Source organism: Dermacentor andersoni, chromosome 5, assembly GCF_023375885.2.
Source record: "Dermacentor andersoni chromosome 5, qqDerAnde1_hic_scaffold, whole genome shotgun sequence".
NCBI classification, from domain to species: domain Eukaryota; kingdom Metazoa; phylum Arthropoda; class Arachnida; order Ixodida; family Ixodidae; genus Dermacentor; species Dermacentor andersoni.
In genome coordinates this window covers 202,389,048-202,408,321 of record NC_092818.1, presented here as the reverse complement: position 1 = coordinate 202,408,321, position 19,274 = coordinate 202,389,048, and the positions used below count along the sequence as shown (strand labels likewise).

The following is a 19,274-nucleotide window of genomic DNA, read 5'->3' as shown; positions in this document are numbered from 1 at the left end:
ACTTCATGTACTGTGTTCTCTGAACGCGGTAAGTAAACGCGAATGGTTGTTGTTTCTTCATCACGCGTAGTAGGACCGTTTTATCGGGTTTTAATACCATTGACGACCGGGTGCACCATACACTAACTTTTGTTAGGGCGAAATCCAAGTCAACCTGATCTTGTTGACGAAGTTACTTTCTTATATAAAACACAGTCGTCAGGAAACAATCTGATATTAATATTAGAATCAACCGTATCTACTAAGTCGTTGATATATATTAGGAAAAGAATCAGCCCTAGTACACTTCCTAGTGGAACCCCAGAAGATACTGGTAATATGTTAGAAGCGTGTCCCCTTACACCAACGAACTGTGCACGATTTGAAAGATAAGCATCTATCCAATTTATGATGAAAGATGGAAGATCAGGGTTTTGGAGCTTCAGGAGAAGTTTGACACGAGAGAAATGATCAAACGCCTTGCTAATGACCAAAAAAAGTAAATCTATCTGACCTGACGAATCAAGCGTCAATGCGATATCGTGGACTCTTGCTACGAGCTGTGTGCAGGTTGTTAACTGTTTTCGAAAGCCATGTTGAGCTGAAGACAACAGGTTATTACTTTCAAGAAAATCAGTAATGAAATGAGCAATAATGTGTCCTAGTACCTTGCAGCACGCTGACGTCAGAGAAATTGGGTGGTAGTTTTCTTTCAGCAGGTGATCTCCTTTCTTGTGCACAGCTAACAACTCTGGCGAGTGCCAATCATCTGGTAAGGTCGCTGTTTTGATTGATTCACAGAAAATAGTAGTTCAGATATGCGATACTGGTTATGCATGTAGACGTAGGAAAAAGTTCGGAATTCCGTCGGGGCCCCCAGAAGATTTTGCTTTTATGTTCAGTAACAGAGAAAACACCCTCAAAGGTTATGAAATCTGGATCTAGCGAGGATGGAACAAGATCAGGATTTGTATCATCCTTTGAAGAAAACACAGAATGAAAGTAGTCGTTCATTACATCTAAAAGTTCTGTTAGGTCTGTAACTGTTATGTCGTTGTGTTTTAATTTTTCTAAATGAGAAGCTTTATTTCCCAGATAGCACCAACATTTTTCCATATTACTCTTTCAGTAACTTGGTGAGGTTTATAAAAAATGTTTATTTCGAGATGCAGATAGTGCACAAGAAAGTTGAACTTGAAGTTGTTGAATGAGGTCGGGGTTTCTGCTCAATCTCTTTTGGGCTCTCTTTAGCCTTCGTTTAAATTGTAGAATGTAGCGGGTAATACAAGGGTTTGTTCGGCTCATTTTAATAAGGTGATCAGGAACAAAGGCATCTGAACAGTGCTGTAGAGTGCTCTTAAAAGAAAGCCACAAAGAAACGGCGTCAGTTTGGGGTAGCTGCCACAATACATCAAGAATGGTCAAGTAATATTGCGCAACAAGAAACGACACGGACGTAAAAAAAGACACACCAAGTCCGTGTCGTTTTTTGTTGTGCAGTATTACTTGAGTAATGGATTACCAACTTGCCCGGAATGCTGCTCTCATCAAGAATGGATTCGTCACCAGCTTTTGTCATATCCTTCACTGTTTTTGGAACTCTTTTTGGATGTTGCGTACAATGAACAAATATACAAGTGACTAGTATCAACTTGTGGTCTGGTACACCCTCTTTAACAGCCACGTCACACAAAGAAATATCTCTGCTGAGAAATACAAGATCTAATATCGAGCCATGATTGGCAATTACCCGCGTGTTCTCAAGTACAACTTGCTCCAAGTTGCAGGAAAGCATAATGTCAACGAGAGAACTAATCAAGATGTGAAGCAGACTTTTTCAACCACTTGATGGAAGGTAGGTTAAAGTCACCAGCCATTATGACGTGACGACACTTTAATGACGACATTAATCATAGAGTAGTGGTAGGAACTCTGGAGGGGAAGACGGTGGCCGATAGACAGCGCACAAGACAAACATATGGCCCCAACAGTTGAAGTTTATTTGCATCATCACAATGCGGGAATGCCCAAGCAAAAAGTGAAAATCAATTCACTTGAGAAGCGCCCGAGCCCCCAGTATACAAGGCATACAGAAAGGGCGACAATTAACAAGGCATTTTAACTGTTTACCATTGCAGGTCAACCTCTAGTGTTATACAATGTAATATAATACAAACAGCTTGACAGTAACTATAGATACATAAAAATACTAACAGCAGTGGAAAAAGAGTACTGACATCATGGAATGAAGAACTCTCGTATGTTACGTATGCTGCACATTTCCACATGAATGTCCTGCAAAATTAGTCTGTTCAACAGAACTGTAGTGCATGACGTAACATTTGCCGCCCATGCTCAGTACGACAAAATGGCACGTGCCAATATTGTTTACTATAGAATGGATATACAATGGTGTTTGTTTTCAGCGATGATATGCTAAGTTTACTTTTAAAAAGGCTTTCGTGGTCATTTCTGCGCGAGTAAGCCAACGACAAAACTATCTTTGAGTACCATCGCCACCTCTAAACCTCGACTGGTGCGATCGCGTCGAAAGATTTGATATGAAGGGTGGGTTACATTCGCATCACTGATGTCACCATGTAGCCACGTTTCAGAAACTACGGTTGTGTGGGAATCGTATTTAAAAAGAAGTTGTTCAAGCTGTTCAGTCTTACTTAATAAGCCACAGGCGTTAAAACTTCGCAATCTCAGTTCCCTTAAATTACTATGCGTGTCCAGTCAGTGACTATCACGTGGTTTACGAGCTGCTCGGAAAAGGACGCGCTGGAGATTGTATTAATGCTTAGTTTTTCATTAACAAGGTAAACATGTTTTGCTTGAGATTTATCGGCCTGAGCAGATTCCCATAGAAGGTGCCTTTTACGCAGGGTATACAGGCTGTAATCATTTTGCAAATATATGTTAGTGCCTTTGAGCTTTCTAGCATTACGCATGACCGCTTATTTTTCTAGGAAATCTTGGAAGTAAATGATCACTGGCCTGTTGCCTGACTTTTGCCCAAAACAGTGAATTCTTGCAACAGAACGGATAGTTTGGTTTAGCTTCTGTGAAAAAAGCTCATCTACGATTGCATGCTGCAGCGATTTTTCATTTTCTCCTTGTTGTTCTTTAATGCCATAAATAATGACGTTGCATCATCGGCTGCGATCCTCGAGATCTGCCAGCTTACTGTTTTCTTGTTCAGTTACTTGCTTTAAGCTTTGTACTTCAGTCTGAAGTGGTTCAATTTCAGTTTTTTTTTTTAATAGATTTCTACCCGCACTTGGTTAACTTCTATCCATTAGTATTTAAGGATGACACAGTTTGCTCTGTAGTTGAAAGACGTTTGCGAATGTCTGCTAGTTCTGACAAGATTGTGGCTTGCCCAGATTGAAGTGATGCAAACATTTCCTCAACAGAGGGACCGGGATTTAGTTCGATATCACCGCAAACAAGCAGTTTACAGACACAAAGACACTCATACGCTACTAATAGACACGTCTGTGGGCACGAAACAACTAACAAAGTGAGGTCATCACTCTTAAATGATGAAAAACTAACCTGTGTTATGAACAGGAAACGTTCGGTGAGCGGCACGATGCCTCTGGCCTCGCTATGCCCACTGGTGAAGAAGTGCTGCTGCAGGTCTTTTAGAGCCGGAATCGATGATGTCGTGCCTTGCTTCTGTTCACGTGATGACACCACTAGCGCAGTGAGACCACAGCACAGTTCCCAGTCGGATGCTGACGAGGTACAGGGTAATAAGATGGGATCAGATTTGGTATCACCCATGCAGTGGTTTTGACACGTGCTTGCGGGACATGATCCAATGGCGCGGGCAGCCAGCAGCACTTGTGTTATGAACAGGAAATGTTTGGTGAGCGGCATGATGCCTCCGGCCTCGCCATACCCACTCATCTTCCTTTCTCTTGTGCCATCCCGTTGTGTGCTATTTCAAGATGGTTGTCTACACACCTTTATATTTCTTCACTTCACACCTGATATGGTTGTTTGCTCTAGAATAAAGAACACAAAGAATATCTTGCAGGTATCCAAGACTAGTGATGCTTTCTTATTTAGCCATGACCAGGAAGAAGCTTGACCGAGGTTTCTTCCATTTGCAGGGCCCTGACATTGGCCTGGATGGGCATGCCCCAGGAATGCCCGAGCAGTGTGCAGTCATGTGACTGAGCTTGTTCATCAGAGGTCCTGGCTGCCTGTATTTTGTGCAATATTTATTGCAACGCAATCATCAGTATTTTTGGAGACAGTGCATTCGTCTGCAGCCACTTTGGATGCAGTGCTAGCTTTTCTGCATATTCTTCGTGGTGCAGAGTGCTCCAGCTGGTGGTTATATAAGTATGTTCACAAATTTGAAATGCCACTACCACTAGTGATCACTTGCTTGTGACACCTGCAGTCAGTGACTGTGTTTTAGTTCATTCCCGTTGCTGCAATGATCAGTGTACATTCAGAGGGAATAAATTTTGCATATGTTGTCTGCGAATACTTTAAGCACTGGAGGGGTACCTGAAAGTACCTCTTCAGCGAGCGTACCTGCATAAGGACAGCGGCAATGGTTGGAACTTGTATTTTGTGTCATTTCATGTGTTGCTCATACTGGTTGGCTATTTTCCAGCTCATGTAAGATATGCTTAGAACACAAACTGTGCTGCTTCACTTTGAACTGTGTGTGAAAAAAAAATGATGGCATCCACCCAAATGCAGAGATCACAGCTTGCATGTTCTAGCATGGGTTGAGGTCATAGGCATATCTACCAGGAAGGGGGGGGGGGCAGGGAGCACACCTGCCCCCCCACCCTTCACCGTCAGAAGTAGGGGGGCAAAGTATGCCATTTGACCTCCCACTTTCGAAAGCGGTGACTGTCAGCTGTACACTGGAAAATCCAACAAAACATCCACGGAGGCCAAGTTGTCTTCCAGAATAAGATCCCCGAAAGTGTGCTCTATTACAGCGTACATGTATTTCCTGCTTTGTCAGCGAGGATTGCCTTTCCGGCCTTGCATATGGGCCTCAGCCGGCCGCACCAAGCAGAGTATGGTTCTTGGTGGTGCAAGACGTATGCACAATGCGCCTTGCACTTCTGCAGTGCTAAGGAGGCCTGTCATCGGGTGGTCCAAGACAAGTTTTGACTTCCGTTGATTGCATCATCCTGTGTTTGTTGGACATATAACCTAACGATCTATGAAAACACAATCTGCTTTGTATTTTATAATTTAACAATCTGTAATCAGTGTTGCCATTTAAGCAATTTTGCCGCTAGGTTTAGCGACTTTCTTGCCTGTTTAGCAACAAACTTCTATTTAGCGACCAGTGAATTTTTTGGCAACTTGAATAAACAATGGGCAACATTTTAGTGACTTATAAGCTAACAAAAAATAATATTATGGGGTTTTACGTGCCAAAACCACTTTCTGATTATGAGGCATGCCATAGTGGAAGACTCCGGAAATTTCGACCACCTGGGGTTCATTAACGTGCACCTAAATCTAAGTACACGGGTGTTTTCACATTTCGCCCCCATCGAAATGTGGCCACCATGGCCGGGATTTGATCCCGCGACCTCGTGCTCAGCAGCCTAACACCATAGCCACTGAGCAACCACGGCGGGTGACTTATAAGCTAGTAAAGTCCATTGAAAAGTGACCTTCTAAAACAGAGCTCATTATTCGAAAGCTACATGTCAGCAGCCGAAAATTGCTGTGTGACGCATAGGCTCCATGACCATCATGAAGCAGCGGCTGGCTTCACATTGGCAGTCTTCACGTTGTAATTGCGCTTCATAGCACAGTGGTTAATCACAGCCTTCATATTGTGTTGACAAAAGTGTTTTCTTATTCTCTAAAAAACAATTTGAGTGGCTTGAAACGCTGCCGGTTCTCAAGCATCACTAAATGCACTTGATTGTAGTACATTCGCAAGCGTATTGTCTCCCAAAATCAATTGGAATAAATTTTATGTTCAGATTGACTATAGAGAGGTGTAGGTCTCGGAGCACTTGAGCTTGTTCACGCGAATCTGAACAAATCGCTTCCGTTTCGAACGGCTTTCCGACCAATTAATACTTTACGGTGGCTTTTAGGTAGATCAAGGGCAGAAGCATAGTACTTGACCTGCATAACGCTCGGGTAATTGTGATTGCCTTGTTAACAGCATGTGGTGAAGGATTTAGTTCTCTTATCACGAATGTTGGAGAACAAGAAATATTTTGGGAAAATGCCTTTTCGTGCTAGGAAATCGTGGTTATTTGTCTTGCTTTGAATCATGCTCTTTTTGCAATCTTTCAATCTGAAAGTAAACAAAGAATCTAAATTGTTATCTTCCGTCTTGTAAATATATTAGTACAATATCAACATGGGGTTACTAAAGGTTTTTGTTCATCTACTCGGCTAACTAAAACTGGTCATGATTTTGCTGTAGAAATTAATAATGGAAGCAAACTGCCAGTTTTTTATGAAATTTCAACAAGGCACTTGACGAAGTTTCCCACAAACAGGTCCCCAAAAACACAATTGATAACCTGGTTGTCAGCCTACCTAAGAAACTGGCAGCAGTATGTTGTTTACAAAGGCCACTCTTCGGAATGACTATCAGTAGACTCTGGCATCCCACAGGAATCCATTCTCGAGTTGCTTTTATTTCTCATATTTATTGATGACAGAATAACAGATATTTCAGTTAAAATGAAGTTGTACACTGACGATTGTGTTGTTGCTTGGAAATCAAAAGCTCTTCTAACTCAGAAGAGTTGAATCAGGACTCCTGGAAAATTATTGAATGATGTCAATTCTGGCAAATGGAAACCAATTTGGAAAAGATTTCTATGACTATTACTCTGAAACGAAAACCTTAAAAATTTAGGTTTGGTGCAAATAACCTTCTTCTTGATAAAATAACTCACTTTAAATATTTACGACATTGGATGACTAACACCCTTCATTGGTCAAAGCACATTGACTATGTTACAGCAAACCCAAACTAAAAACTGTTCTTCAAAGAATTGTAAAACTATCAACCCCTGCTCTTGGGTTGCTAATCTATAAAACTGGTTTCTCACCAATAGTAGAGCATGCTTCTTTAATGTGCGACTCTTTGACTAAAAATGATATTGACAAAACAGAGAAAATGCAAGAAAAAAATTATCTCCGCTTTACATGTAATGGGTTGGGACAGTGTTCAATAACAGCTCCTTTTGCCAAGGCTAATTTATCTGCCTTGTCTCAGAGGAAGCTCTGTTCCCATGTTAATTTCTACTGGCTGAATTATGGGCCCTACAACACTGATACATCAAAAGTTAACTCTTTGTTATCCAGATATGCCACCATACAAAGGCATAATTTAACCGTTACTGTCTTTCACAAATGTGTTCATTGCTTCAAGTGCTCCTTCTTCCCGAGATTTGTTAACAATTGGGACAGTTTAACTAATGATAAAGTTCTTCAACCAAGTGTTGACTCTTTTGTTTTGGAACTAGTATGCTGAGATCGTGTTCTTTCTTTTGTATGCTGTGATTTATGTCTATATTTCACATCTGCCAGCTTTTACGATTTTATTGTGAAATGCTCAATTTTGAGACCTTGGTTACGATTGTCGTATTGATGCCAATAATTGTGTGACTTCTCATTTGCGTCCTACGTAAGGTCAAACTGATCTCAACAGGATGCAAATATATAGTCATCAAGCGAAGTTTCGGAGCCTTACTTTTTGGACCCGCTAGATTATTCGTACCTACCAGTGGCAGCACCGCCACTAATATGGCAAGTGACACTTTGGCCGCTATTCCATGGATATTTCACGAATAAACATGAACATTTCCGTTTGTGATGCAAATCATATTTGTTGCTAACTTTTCGATGCATTTTTGAAGCTTCCCTTAAGGTAATTGTAAAGATAAACTCTGTGTCTTGACTAATGAAACGACTACTGGTATACTTCACAAAATTTTAGTATTTCATGGCTTTGGCAGTAGTACCTTCTGCATTTTAAGCTTGGCATAAATGGTATTTTGTAATTAGTTTTGTTTCATAATCCACTCTGCCGAAATTCCCATTGGGAATTGCAGTATGAATAACTAAATAAATGTACATAAAGGCTATGTACACTCTGTTGGTATAAGCACTGTTCATCAGTCACCTGCATGGGCATTACACAAACCTGAAACGTCTAGATAACTGATTTACTTCACGTTAGCTTATACTATATAGTGTTCCAAAATTAAAAATTCCATGAAATTTACTAAAGCTTAGTAAGAATGTTCGCAACCTTTTTATCTCACTTCAGCGACATGCTTCAACAAGTTTTTAAAAAAATTATGGGGTTTAACGTGCCAAAATCACTTTCTGATTATGAGGCACGCCGTAGTGGAGGACTCCGGAAATTTCGACCACCTGGGGATCTTTAACGTGCACCTAAATCTAAGTACACGGGTGTTTTCGCATTTCGCCACCATTGAAATGCGGCCGCCATGGCCTTCAAAAAGTTTTTGCAACACTCAATTTTAATGGTTCATTATGCAAGAGTGATAATCAGGTCTGTCAGTGACAAAGATAGGTCTCACTGAGGCATTTTTCAGCATCAGTGAGTTCTATAGGCTTTCCTATAGGAGGCTTGCCCCCCCAATCGAAAAATAGTTGATACGCCACTGGTGGTGGTGGTGAATTCTTTATTTTTCCCAAGCAGAGGGGGCCAGTCCAAGGACCGGTTGTGCTGGCTTAGAGGAAGTCGGCGGGCACCCTCTGGAATGCTGCGGCATCCACGGCACGCTAGATGAGACGGCATTGATCTCCTGGCTCAGAGGCACATAGGAGGTACTCCCACGACTCTGGAGTGTTTGTGTTTGCATTGTAATGCGTACATGTCCACGTCTTGTGTATGAGAGTGGCCAGAGATGAGCAGTGTTTGTACCTAGGCAGGAAGCTGCCTGTTTGTAGTTTGCGCCATTGAATGGCCTCATGTGTTGTTAGATCGCGGTGTGTGGGAGAATATATGCATCTTCCAAGTCGGTAGTACTGGAAGATGTCCATGTAAGTGGTGAGTACAAAATCGGGCGAGATCATCATGTCAGGGGAAGCGGGGAGGTGGGTCCTACACTCAGCTCGGCAGCTAAGATCTCTGGCAGTTGTATGTACGTGGGCGTTTCCGCTGAGCGACTCGTGGGCTGGAGCCCAAAAGAGTAAGCGGGGGATGGAAGAGGGGGGAGTAGAAAGTAGAATGTGTGATGCCTGTTGAGAGCCGCTAATGATGACTGTGGTATTAGGATCATTTAGTGCCAGCGCATGGCAACCTCCTCTGCTGCGGTGACTGTTTCTGTGTTGCGAATGCTGCAGGCTGTGTACCAGCTACGGTGCGGGGTGAGGGCTACCGCCACCATCGCTGGCTTCGAGGGGTGGTAAGAGGCATCCGTATATGTGACATCCGGAAGTCCACTGAAGCATTTCTTGAGTTGATGTGCAGGGTTGGCCCATCTCTTGGTGTGGTGTTCCGGATGCATCCATTTGGGAATGGGAGGGATGCAGAGATATTGAAGATATTCCAGTGTAAGGTCAATATCATTGCGGGCCACACTGGTTGGTGAGATCCCAACTTGCTGCAGTACCGCTCGGCCAGCGTGCGTGAGTAAAAGCCGCTCGTATTGGGAGGTGAGGGTAGCTTCGATCAGTGTGCTCACAATGTTGGGGGTGCCGAGAGCCGTAAGCTTGTAAGTAGCTGTAGACATTGGAAGCACCAGGGCCGTCTTATATGCTTTATGAAGCGACGCCTCTAGTCACTCGCTTTCGGAGCGGGTGAGACGTAGGTAAAGTGCAGAGTAGGTGATGCGGGAGCAGATGAAGGCTTGAACAGAGTCCTTCCATTTTTTTTCTGGTCACTAACTGCCGCCTCAGTTTCATATAGAGCCAGCGCACGCCGCTAGAGGCGCTACCGTGCATGAGAGGGCATGCGAACGCCGCTACCGCTGTGGTTGTGTGTGGGCCAGCCTCGGTATTCTAGCTTTCTCAACTTCCTCAACCGTCGCTTTAGTTTCACGTAACTATTTTTAACATTGAATATGCTTAAATTACTGCCTGAGCGCGTCTTCTGCCATGATATGAGCGCCCGGGACGAAAAAAAGCCGCTCATAACATGGAGCTTGCGGCGGTCTCGGACCAAAAAAAAAAATCGGGTTTTAAGAGCCAGAACCGCGATACGATTATAAGGCACGCCGTAGTGAGGGACTCGGGATTAATTTTTAACACCTGGGACCCTTTAAAATGCACCTAAATTTAAATAAACAGGTGTTTTGCATTTCGCCCTCGTCGTAATGCATCTGCTGTGCCGGGCAGTCTCGGTCCAGATTTCTTCAGCATCGCCGTTCGCCTCAACACTTCGGTGGGCTCCGCTTTTTAATATTCGCCTGAAATTAAATACCGCGCATTCGCAACAAAGCGCCAGTGGTCCCACTTATCACCAGATGCAAACATATGGGCTGTTGCACCCCCGCTTACACGCAAGTAAGCGCCAACTCTCCGTTGCGCATAGCGCCAGATTGTTCGCCGAGCACAGCTGTTCACTTTCTCTTAAAGTGTGGCAGAGAAGGACTCTGACTGTGGGCAGTATCTTATAAGGAGATCAAAAGTATGAAATTATTATTGCAAAAGGCTGCTACCATAGAATACTTAATGACAAAGAAAAGGAAATTGAGCTGCTTCGTGCGCTTAAGATTTCTCTGCAAAGCGATGCCATTTCCGAATAAGGTTTAGGTAGGATTAATGCAAGACGAACTTCGCTACTAAATGTCTTCGGTGCGGCTTTTAGCAACGGATTACGGCAAACGTGAAGTGTTAGGATCTGCACAGTTGAAACTAGCTGTATTGTAATTAAGAAATTGCCTTAGCAAGCAGTCGTTTAGAAGCGTCAGTAAGCCTAGCACTTATTCACGCTGCTCGTGGTTTCGACGCAGAAACGACGAGACTAGGTATTTTGGTTCTTAATGCGCAACTATTTCCGGTCCTGATATTTTTATTATGGTCAAAATATGAAAATACAACAAGTTTATAATTGGATTAAGAAACGAAATAAAACGTGTTGGTGCAAAAACAACATACAAGCACGATCATTTATCATGTAACATAAGCGGAGCGAAATACAGACAGCACAGAGGCGTCCGGTCACGAATGGTCTACCATTCACAATGCAAGAAGTTTCTTAAAAGCATGACACTGACATAATAAGCATAAAGAAATAACATCAAACGTGATAGATGTGCATTGGGGGGCAGGAAACAAACACCAGCAAACGAATGACAATAAATACAGAACGCACAATCGATTGTTTTTATAAACAAGAAAGTGTAAAGCATAAGCATTTCATAACACATGGCAAAACAACTCAAACGAACACAAGTAGCCACATCACAAATACAGCAATTTTTTTTTTAAATAGCTTGTTAGAGATACCACCATTCTACTTCTTCAGCTGTTACTTGCAACACGTGTTCGGCATCGTTGTCCCACCCCGCCACATCAACTAAACAGCCCAGCACTCGAAAAATAGCGCTGTACATGCACAGAATGCACCCGATCACTCAGCCCGCCTCGCACTAAGCACGCGTTTCGGTACGCGAACGATGCCCTCTGTTGCACAGTGGCGCCGCGTCGCGGCACCTTTGGGCAGCATATGAACCTCTTCCATGGGGGCGCTGGATTAAAGCCCCTCCTAAAGTCCCTTGAGCCCCTCCATACACGTTTCCGCCGACCAGCGGCGGTGGCGCGTGGATGGAGGGGCTTTACGCTGGATAGGCGGCGCGTCGAAAAGAGTGCGTTGCACGCCGGCCTGGCGACGAAACGCGGCATATACCAGCCGCACGACCAGACGACACACGTGCGCGGCCGTATTATAGTTCGTATGTTTCCGTTTTCGCGCCGCTTCAAGTGGCCAGTTTTCGTAAAGAAGCTAGTGCCATCAAGTGAAGAAATGACGAAAGAAGCTTTTTAAGCTTTACATATTTTTCAGTGTGTCGCGGCGAACACGTGTGTTTCTTGAACGGTTGCGCCGTGTGCCGTTGCCATGCTTGCGTGGCAGCCTGCCTCGCAAATCTAGCAGCTATGGCTCCGCTCGTGCTGCGCTACCGTTCCGGAAGTATTAGTTGGCCTGAAGACATTCCATATTTCTCTGGCTAGACATAAAAAATTCTTATGTTACTTCGCCACAGCAGTCAATGGAGAAGAAAGCTTTATCGCATCAGCTGACTCGCGCAAGCAAAGGTTTGAGTGCTCCGCTGCTGGATCCGTAACAACGCTGGCAACATTTAGCACTAATTACATAAATTTACCGGATGTATCTCAACGCCGAGTCCTCATCCGCATGCGCATTTTTAAAAACACATAGACGGCTTAGTCCGCGTACGCCGGCAGTATGCGCACAACTCGTATTACAAGGCAGCTTCCCTCCCACATAATTCTTGGCAATGAATGGATAATATTTACCTTTCGTATCGTTCGCATGGTGCGGTGGCGTTGGAAGGGGCTTGGCGGTAGAGTCACTGGAAAAAATTTCAGAGTACCGCAAAGGTCGGGATTTGACTGGCAACACTGAGCGGCCACCGCCATATACCTTCCAAGTCGACTGCGTCGCGGGAAGGCCGCCGTGTTGGAAGAGCTTGATATTCGGTGACACATCGGGTTGAGTGTTTACTGAAGTACAAATACTTTGTGCCCGGAGATAATGGTTGCTAAGAACGAAAATAAAATGCTATGTTGTGCGAAGTAATGCAGCCGGTGGTTGTTTTGCACGCCGATCGTGTTTACTGTTGGAACTGTGCTACGATTGTGGGCAGCAGCTTACCGCCGCTATCAGGAGCTTATACACGCGTTTTTTTTCCTTCCGCGGAGCGAGCTACGAAGGAATCATTTCGTCACTTCGAGCCGGAATGAGGGAAGCTTGTGCTTTTGGGCATGAACATCGTGGACCGCCATCGGCTTCTATTGAATGTTTCCAAGCAGGACGAAACTAACACCTGACAGTGTCACAGGCACGTACGTTCATTGTATAATTTCACAAGCTGAATCGGATACATCTAATTTAGTTTGTAAACGGATACCGCGCGTCCTCGATTCTGCAGGGCGACTTTGCAGGAAGCAGGAACGCCTGCTAGTGACGCAGCACTTTTTTTTTCTAAGTTACATAGGCGATGTATGAAATTCTTGTGCTTTTAGAGCGGCTTATGTAACATGCATAGTGACAGAGTGAAACTAAAGCTACTGGGTGTTCTGTTGTGTTGTATTTCTTGTTACGCATCAATCACAACATTATTTGGGTATGCACCGTAGCATTTCAACATAAAACATAATATGTATGCTGACTTCAGTTCATTGCATGTGCTCGGCTTACAAGCTCAAAATTTGAAGCATGTGTTGTGAATATCACCTGGCCATTGGTTTCAAGCTCGAAATGCGTATGTATAAATGAGCAAAGGATATGTGGAAAAAAGGAAGTATCATGGGCCTCGTATTGACCATGTTTTTATTGACTGCGATCGTCACGACCTGCGAAAAACAAGTACCATATGGGTCGAGCGACTCGAGGCGAGAGCGCGCTCACGTGCGCGGAGAAATCATGCGAGTACCTGGTGCACGTGAGGACGCGGAATTCTCGCGCGACCAGTGTGCCTTCGCGTGCCACGAGCACGGAATAACCACGTGTGTTGAGCAACAAACGCGTACACTTGTACCCGCGTCAAGCGTGCAAGACGCGAACGATCCCTGCAATGAACTCCTATTTTCGTAGCATCGCTAACACCGCGTGCACTTCGCCTAAATATCTTCTAAACAGTGCCGAAAAAGCACAAGCAAGGTGTACTTATATCTCGCACACGCGGGTGTTTTCTGTAGGCTTGAAGTTCTCCCGGCCGATTCTGTGTAACCACGCAGCATGACGCTCTCGGTCATTTTTCCCGGTCGGAATCGAGAAAAAAGTCTTTCCAGACTCAGTTCGGTTACTGCATCCGAAGGCGCAGCAGCCAGGCATGATTTCCTTGCAGTCAAATGCGAGCGCGACAATCGGAACACACACACACACACACACACACACACACACACACACACACACACACACACACACACACACACACACACACACACACACACACACACACACACACACACACACACACACACACACACACACACACACACACACACACACACACACACACACACACACACACACACACACACACACACACACACACACACACACACACACACACACACACACACACACACACACACACACACACACACACACACACACACACACACACACACACACACACACACACACACACACACACACACACACACACACACACACACACACACACACACACACACACACACACACACACACACACACACACACACACACACACACACACACACACACACACACACACACACACACACACACACACACACACACACACACACACACACACACACACACACACACACACACACACACACACACACACACACACACACACACACACACACACACACACACACACACACACACACACACACACACACACACACACACACACACACACACACACACACACACACACACACACACACACACACACACACACACACACACACACACACACACACACACACACACACACACACACACACACACACACACACACACACACACACACACACACACACACACACACACACACACACACACACACACACACACACACACACACACACGCACGCACGCACGCACAAAATACGTTGGGAACCTGCGCTGCCTGCGCTCTAACTCAGCCGGCCCGACCGGCGCTTGGAAGGTATATGGCACCCCAGAGGTCACATGGTACGGTTGGGCCAATGAACGTGTCGGCGGCGCGGGGAAAACGAATGCGGTACTCTGAAATTTTTTCCCGTGACTCTACTTGGCGGTGGTATTGCGAAGGAAAAATGGTTGGTACATATGCCGGATGGTGCATGCTATTGCTCATTTTGTTTTCGACGATATGCCGACTGCAGATTCTGCTGTTTGGTACTGTCTGCCATGGCTGACTGTCTTCACTATCGGATAAACCAAGCCCACACGCGAAATTCGAGTTAGAAACCAGCCCGACACCGCTTGACAGGGCGACAAGACGGGAACTTACTCCGCTCGCCTGACTGCTTGGATCCAACGCCGCCTCCGTTCTTATTCGTAGGGTTTAGATGGAAAGACACAGAAGGATACATCCTCCCTCATCACGACGTAGTTGTGGCACTTGTATACGCAACAGTATCGTTGGCGTCCTTTTGTTTTCCTTCGACTTTCAGGGCACGCAACACCACTACCAGTAGCAATTTTCGTCCGCGGGAGCGGCTGCATTGTGCACGTTCTGGCCGCCAGGGCGGCGCTGCAGGCGTCGTGAAAACTCCAGCGCTAGTTACCCATAGCGTGACGGCGGAGTTTGGTGACCAGAAAAACATGGAAGGACTCTGGCTTGAACGAGGCGCAAGAGGTTGGACTCTCGCATACCTCGGTGCTTGTTGGAGACTCACTTGAATAGGTGACCGATCTATACCACTGACTGGTGGTATAGAGCGACATATTGTTACTGCCGTTTGCCTGTAGGTGTAGGCCCAGAATCCAGATGTGATGTGTACATCTCGGGAAGTACCTTTGGTGGGCATCGTCCTGGGGATGGGATGATGATATACTCTGACTTAGTCGCCGAGCAGTTGAGGCCAACTGTATCGAGATCGTCTCTTACCCGATGGCGGTCTGTAGAGTCTCATCGTTCTGGCCGTTGCCGTGTGTGATCCAAAGAGTGAGATCGTCAGCATAAAGGCTGTGGTGTAGGTGGGGGATGTCAGCCAGAAGCTTGGGCAGGCCCTGCAGTGCAACATCGAAAAGCAGCGGCGAGAGCACGGAGCATTGTGGCGTGTTGCAGTTGCCAGGAGAGATGGTGGAGGGGTGTCCCGTGCCAGCGCCGAGTTGTATTTTGCGGTTGGTGAAAAAGTCTCGGACATACGCATACGTGCGATGTCCGACGCCGAGAGTCTGGATTTGAAGAATCGCTTCATGAAGGATGATGTCAAAGGCCTTGGCAACATCGAGGCCGACGATGACACGTGTCTAGTGTATGACGCATGATGACCTGGTGATGGAGGAGAAGCATGAGAAGACGGGAAGAAGCATTCACCAATGTGTGGGGCTGCTAAGTAAGCGCGGAAGCCGAACATCGTGTCTGGTAGGTAGTAGTTGTTGGTAGTGGTGGTAGGTTCGAGGTAGCGAGCGAGTCTGGTCTCGATAACGTGTTCCATTAACTTCCCAACGCAGGATGTAACAGAGATGGGACAGAGGTTGACCAAGGTGGGTGGTTTTCCCGGCTTAGGGATCAAGACCAGCTTGGCGCACTTCCATTCCTGCGGGATGGTACCACTGGCCCAACGCTCTTGAAGGTAGCCAGTGAGGGCGTGAATGGAGGCGTCATCCAGATTCCTAAGCATCGTGTTAGAAATGTGGCTGGTGCCGGCCGCCAAGTTGGCCTTGAGGCGTTGTAATCATAACTCACTTGAATGCTTATCCCAAGATCACTTTTGTCACGGTAATTTACTTGGCTAAGCTACAGATCATGTCATGTCAGTATTGAATCTCGGGACAGTTTCTGGTAGTGACATTACGTGACAATGGCAGTGACATTACGTGACAAACCTAAGTGCCCAGGTTTGGAGAGGCACGTCTCTGTGCTTGCCGCAAATTAGTTGTGTCCATCTGTTGCTCTTTGTTTAGCTACTCTACCATAAAACAGATATAGTCAGCATCGAGAGACTATACAGTCAACGACCGATTTTCTGGACGCACGATAATTCGGGTACCTTTGCAGCACCGCCACATACCCTGTAGAGTCAATGTATAAGAACTGGTGCGCGAATATTCGAATTTTCGAATAGTAGCTTCACATATTACGCTATTCGATATTCACTCTGAGAGCAGCTGTAATATTCGTGCTTTTCGAAGTGTTGGCAAAGTCATGGTAGCAAGTTTGTTTACTGTCTAATACAGTCAGCGACCCATTTTCCGGACACCCGATTTTTCGGACATGCCCGATACTTCGAACGCCTTCGAGGCACCGCCATGGTACCCCATAGATACCCACATGAAAATGAACTGGGAATTTTCAGCTGGAAATGCTCTTCCCAGCCAGGTTTCCAACTGGAATTATCTCTCCAGCTGTAAATTTTCCAGAGCCAGCTGGATATAGCTTGAAATGGCACTTTCCTGCTGGAAACGGAGTCCATCTCAGCTGGTCTTCCAGCTGGAAACAGTACTTCCAGCTGGAAGTTTTTCAGCTCCAGCTGGAAACAGTTGGATAGAGCATTTCCCAGCTGGAAGTAGAATCTACCGGCTGGAAAGTGGCAGGCATGTAATAGCGGGAGCTTCCCACTTGCACTAAGACATTTTTTATATCTGCCACATGCCCATATTTAGTCCTAGGCGGTGTTTGTATCAAAGCAAAGAACTTGTACTCTTGCAGCAGCAAAAATTATATTTTTCTTCAGTTGTTTTGTGACAGAAATCGTAATTGCATGATCTTCGTGGAAATTCTCATAACTCTGGGTACCTTCGATCACGACCGGGCCCGATCGGGATAGATTACAGTCGAAAGTGGCCTGCGCACATTGGTTGCCAAAAAAAAAACAAAAAAACTAACAGGCCAGGAAAAACCGCCACTTTTATTGAACCTTATTTGTGGTAGACAAAAGCGACGCACTCCTGATCAAAAAGGTAATAGTAGTAGTAGTAGAAAACTTCTTATTTGGTAATGAAGGCCCAGAGGCCTTCAGTCCAGAGCCCCATTTGCTGCTGCGGCTGGCCCGGTCAATCGGGTATCGCTGGTCGTCCAAGGCTGTGCTCGAAGGAGCGGCTTCCCACTGGGATCGGGAGGCGTTGGGTATTGCAGGAAGGCCGGGTGGTTTGGAGCATTCCCACGTAGAACGGTAGAGGTCTGGGTGTCCTCCACAGAAAATGTTCCTATGGGTGGGTAGCGCAACCTGGACGAAGGACGAGAGGAAGTACACAATACGAGCGCAGATTAACAACTAACAACAACCCTTCGTCCGGGTTGCGCTACCCACCCATAGGAACATGTTCAATTACCAACTCGCCCAGCTTGCCGTCTTAACTCCACAGAAAAGACATTTGTTGGGATACTGGGTAAGGTAAAAATTGTGGCGGAGAGCAAGGTTGGGGAACGTATTAATTTGGAGCTGGTGCCAAGCGGCTGCATCTGCACGGTTTAGTTTCATGTGTGGTGGAGGGAACGTTCTACGGTATAGTCTGTAGTGTTGTAGTATATGCGTGTGTGTAAGTGGTATGTTTTCCACCTTGTCTGGGTTTGACTGGCCTTCCACCGGTGCCCGGAGGGTGATGCCTCGAGCTGTCAGATGAACGCACTCATTGCCAAGGAGAGACGCATGTCCAGGTGACCACACTAGGTGAACTAGTGGGGTATGTTGGTTCTTGTGTAGCAATTTATAAGCCATCAGAGAAATACTGCCTTGTGCATAGTTTTAACATGCTTGCTGAGAATCTGTAAGAATATATGTTATCTGGGGGTTGAGCTCTGATGGCGAGAGCTATGACACATTCTTCCGCTTCCGTGCAGTTGACGGTCTGTATTGTGGCTGATAATATTGTTTCGCCCCCTCCAGTCAGCCACCGCTACCACTTTAGCTGCAATGTCGCACGCGGCGTCTATATAGAAGTTGTCGCGGTCGTTGCCGTATGCTCGGTGCAGTGCCATTGCACGTGCAGCACGCCTGCCTTTATGGTGTTCGGGGTGCATATTCCGAGGTATGGGGGCCACTGTAATGTTTTCTATGATGTTTGGTACTATTGACAGGGGCTCGCGTGGGGCAAACTCTGATGTTGGATATTGTAATTGTCTGAGTTCATCGTACGTACATCGCCTTCCGGTCGATGTACGTTTTTCTGTGCTTCAAGTAATTTGGCCAAGGTGTTGTGCAAACCAGGCTGTAGTTTGACTCTTGAGGTGTATATAGGAAGGCCTGTCACCGTTTTCGCCATTGTGCGTATGAGGATGTCCAGCTGGCTTGTTTGTTTTTGGGTGAGTCGATGGTAACGTGTGTGATAGGTAATGCGGCTTACGATTAAGGCATGTATCAATCTTGCTACGCTGTCGACGTCCTCTAGCTAGGAGCTTGCCCAATTGGTCATGATGAGCCGTTGCGCAAACAGCTAGTGTTTACAGCACAGC

The 19,274-nt window shown here is 45.7% G+C and overlaps 1 protein-coding gene and 1 pseudogene across 2 annotated transcripts in view; one reads left to right on the top strand and one right to left on the bottom strand.

Moving 5' to 3' along the window:
• Positions 1–4,480, top strand: part of Pex19 (peroxisomal biogenesis factor 19) — a 43,701-nt gene extending 39,221 nt beyond the window's left edge. For both annotated transcript variants that reach the window (XM_055071563.2, XM_050180092.3), the window contains one exon: positions 4,104–4,480. In XM_055071563.2, the coding sequence (XP_054927538.1) occupies positions 4,104–4,166 (63 nt within the window). In that variant the 3' untranslated portion in view covers positions 4,167–4,480. The remainder of the gene's footprint in view (positions 1–4,103) is intronic.
• A 3,838-nt stretch (positions 4,481–8,318) lies between these two features.
• LOC126532363 (uncharacterized) lies at positions 8,319–18,554 on the bottom strand (annotated as a pseudogene).
• Positions 18,555–19,274: the final 720 nt, after the last annotated feature.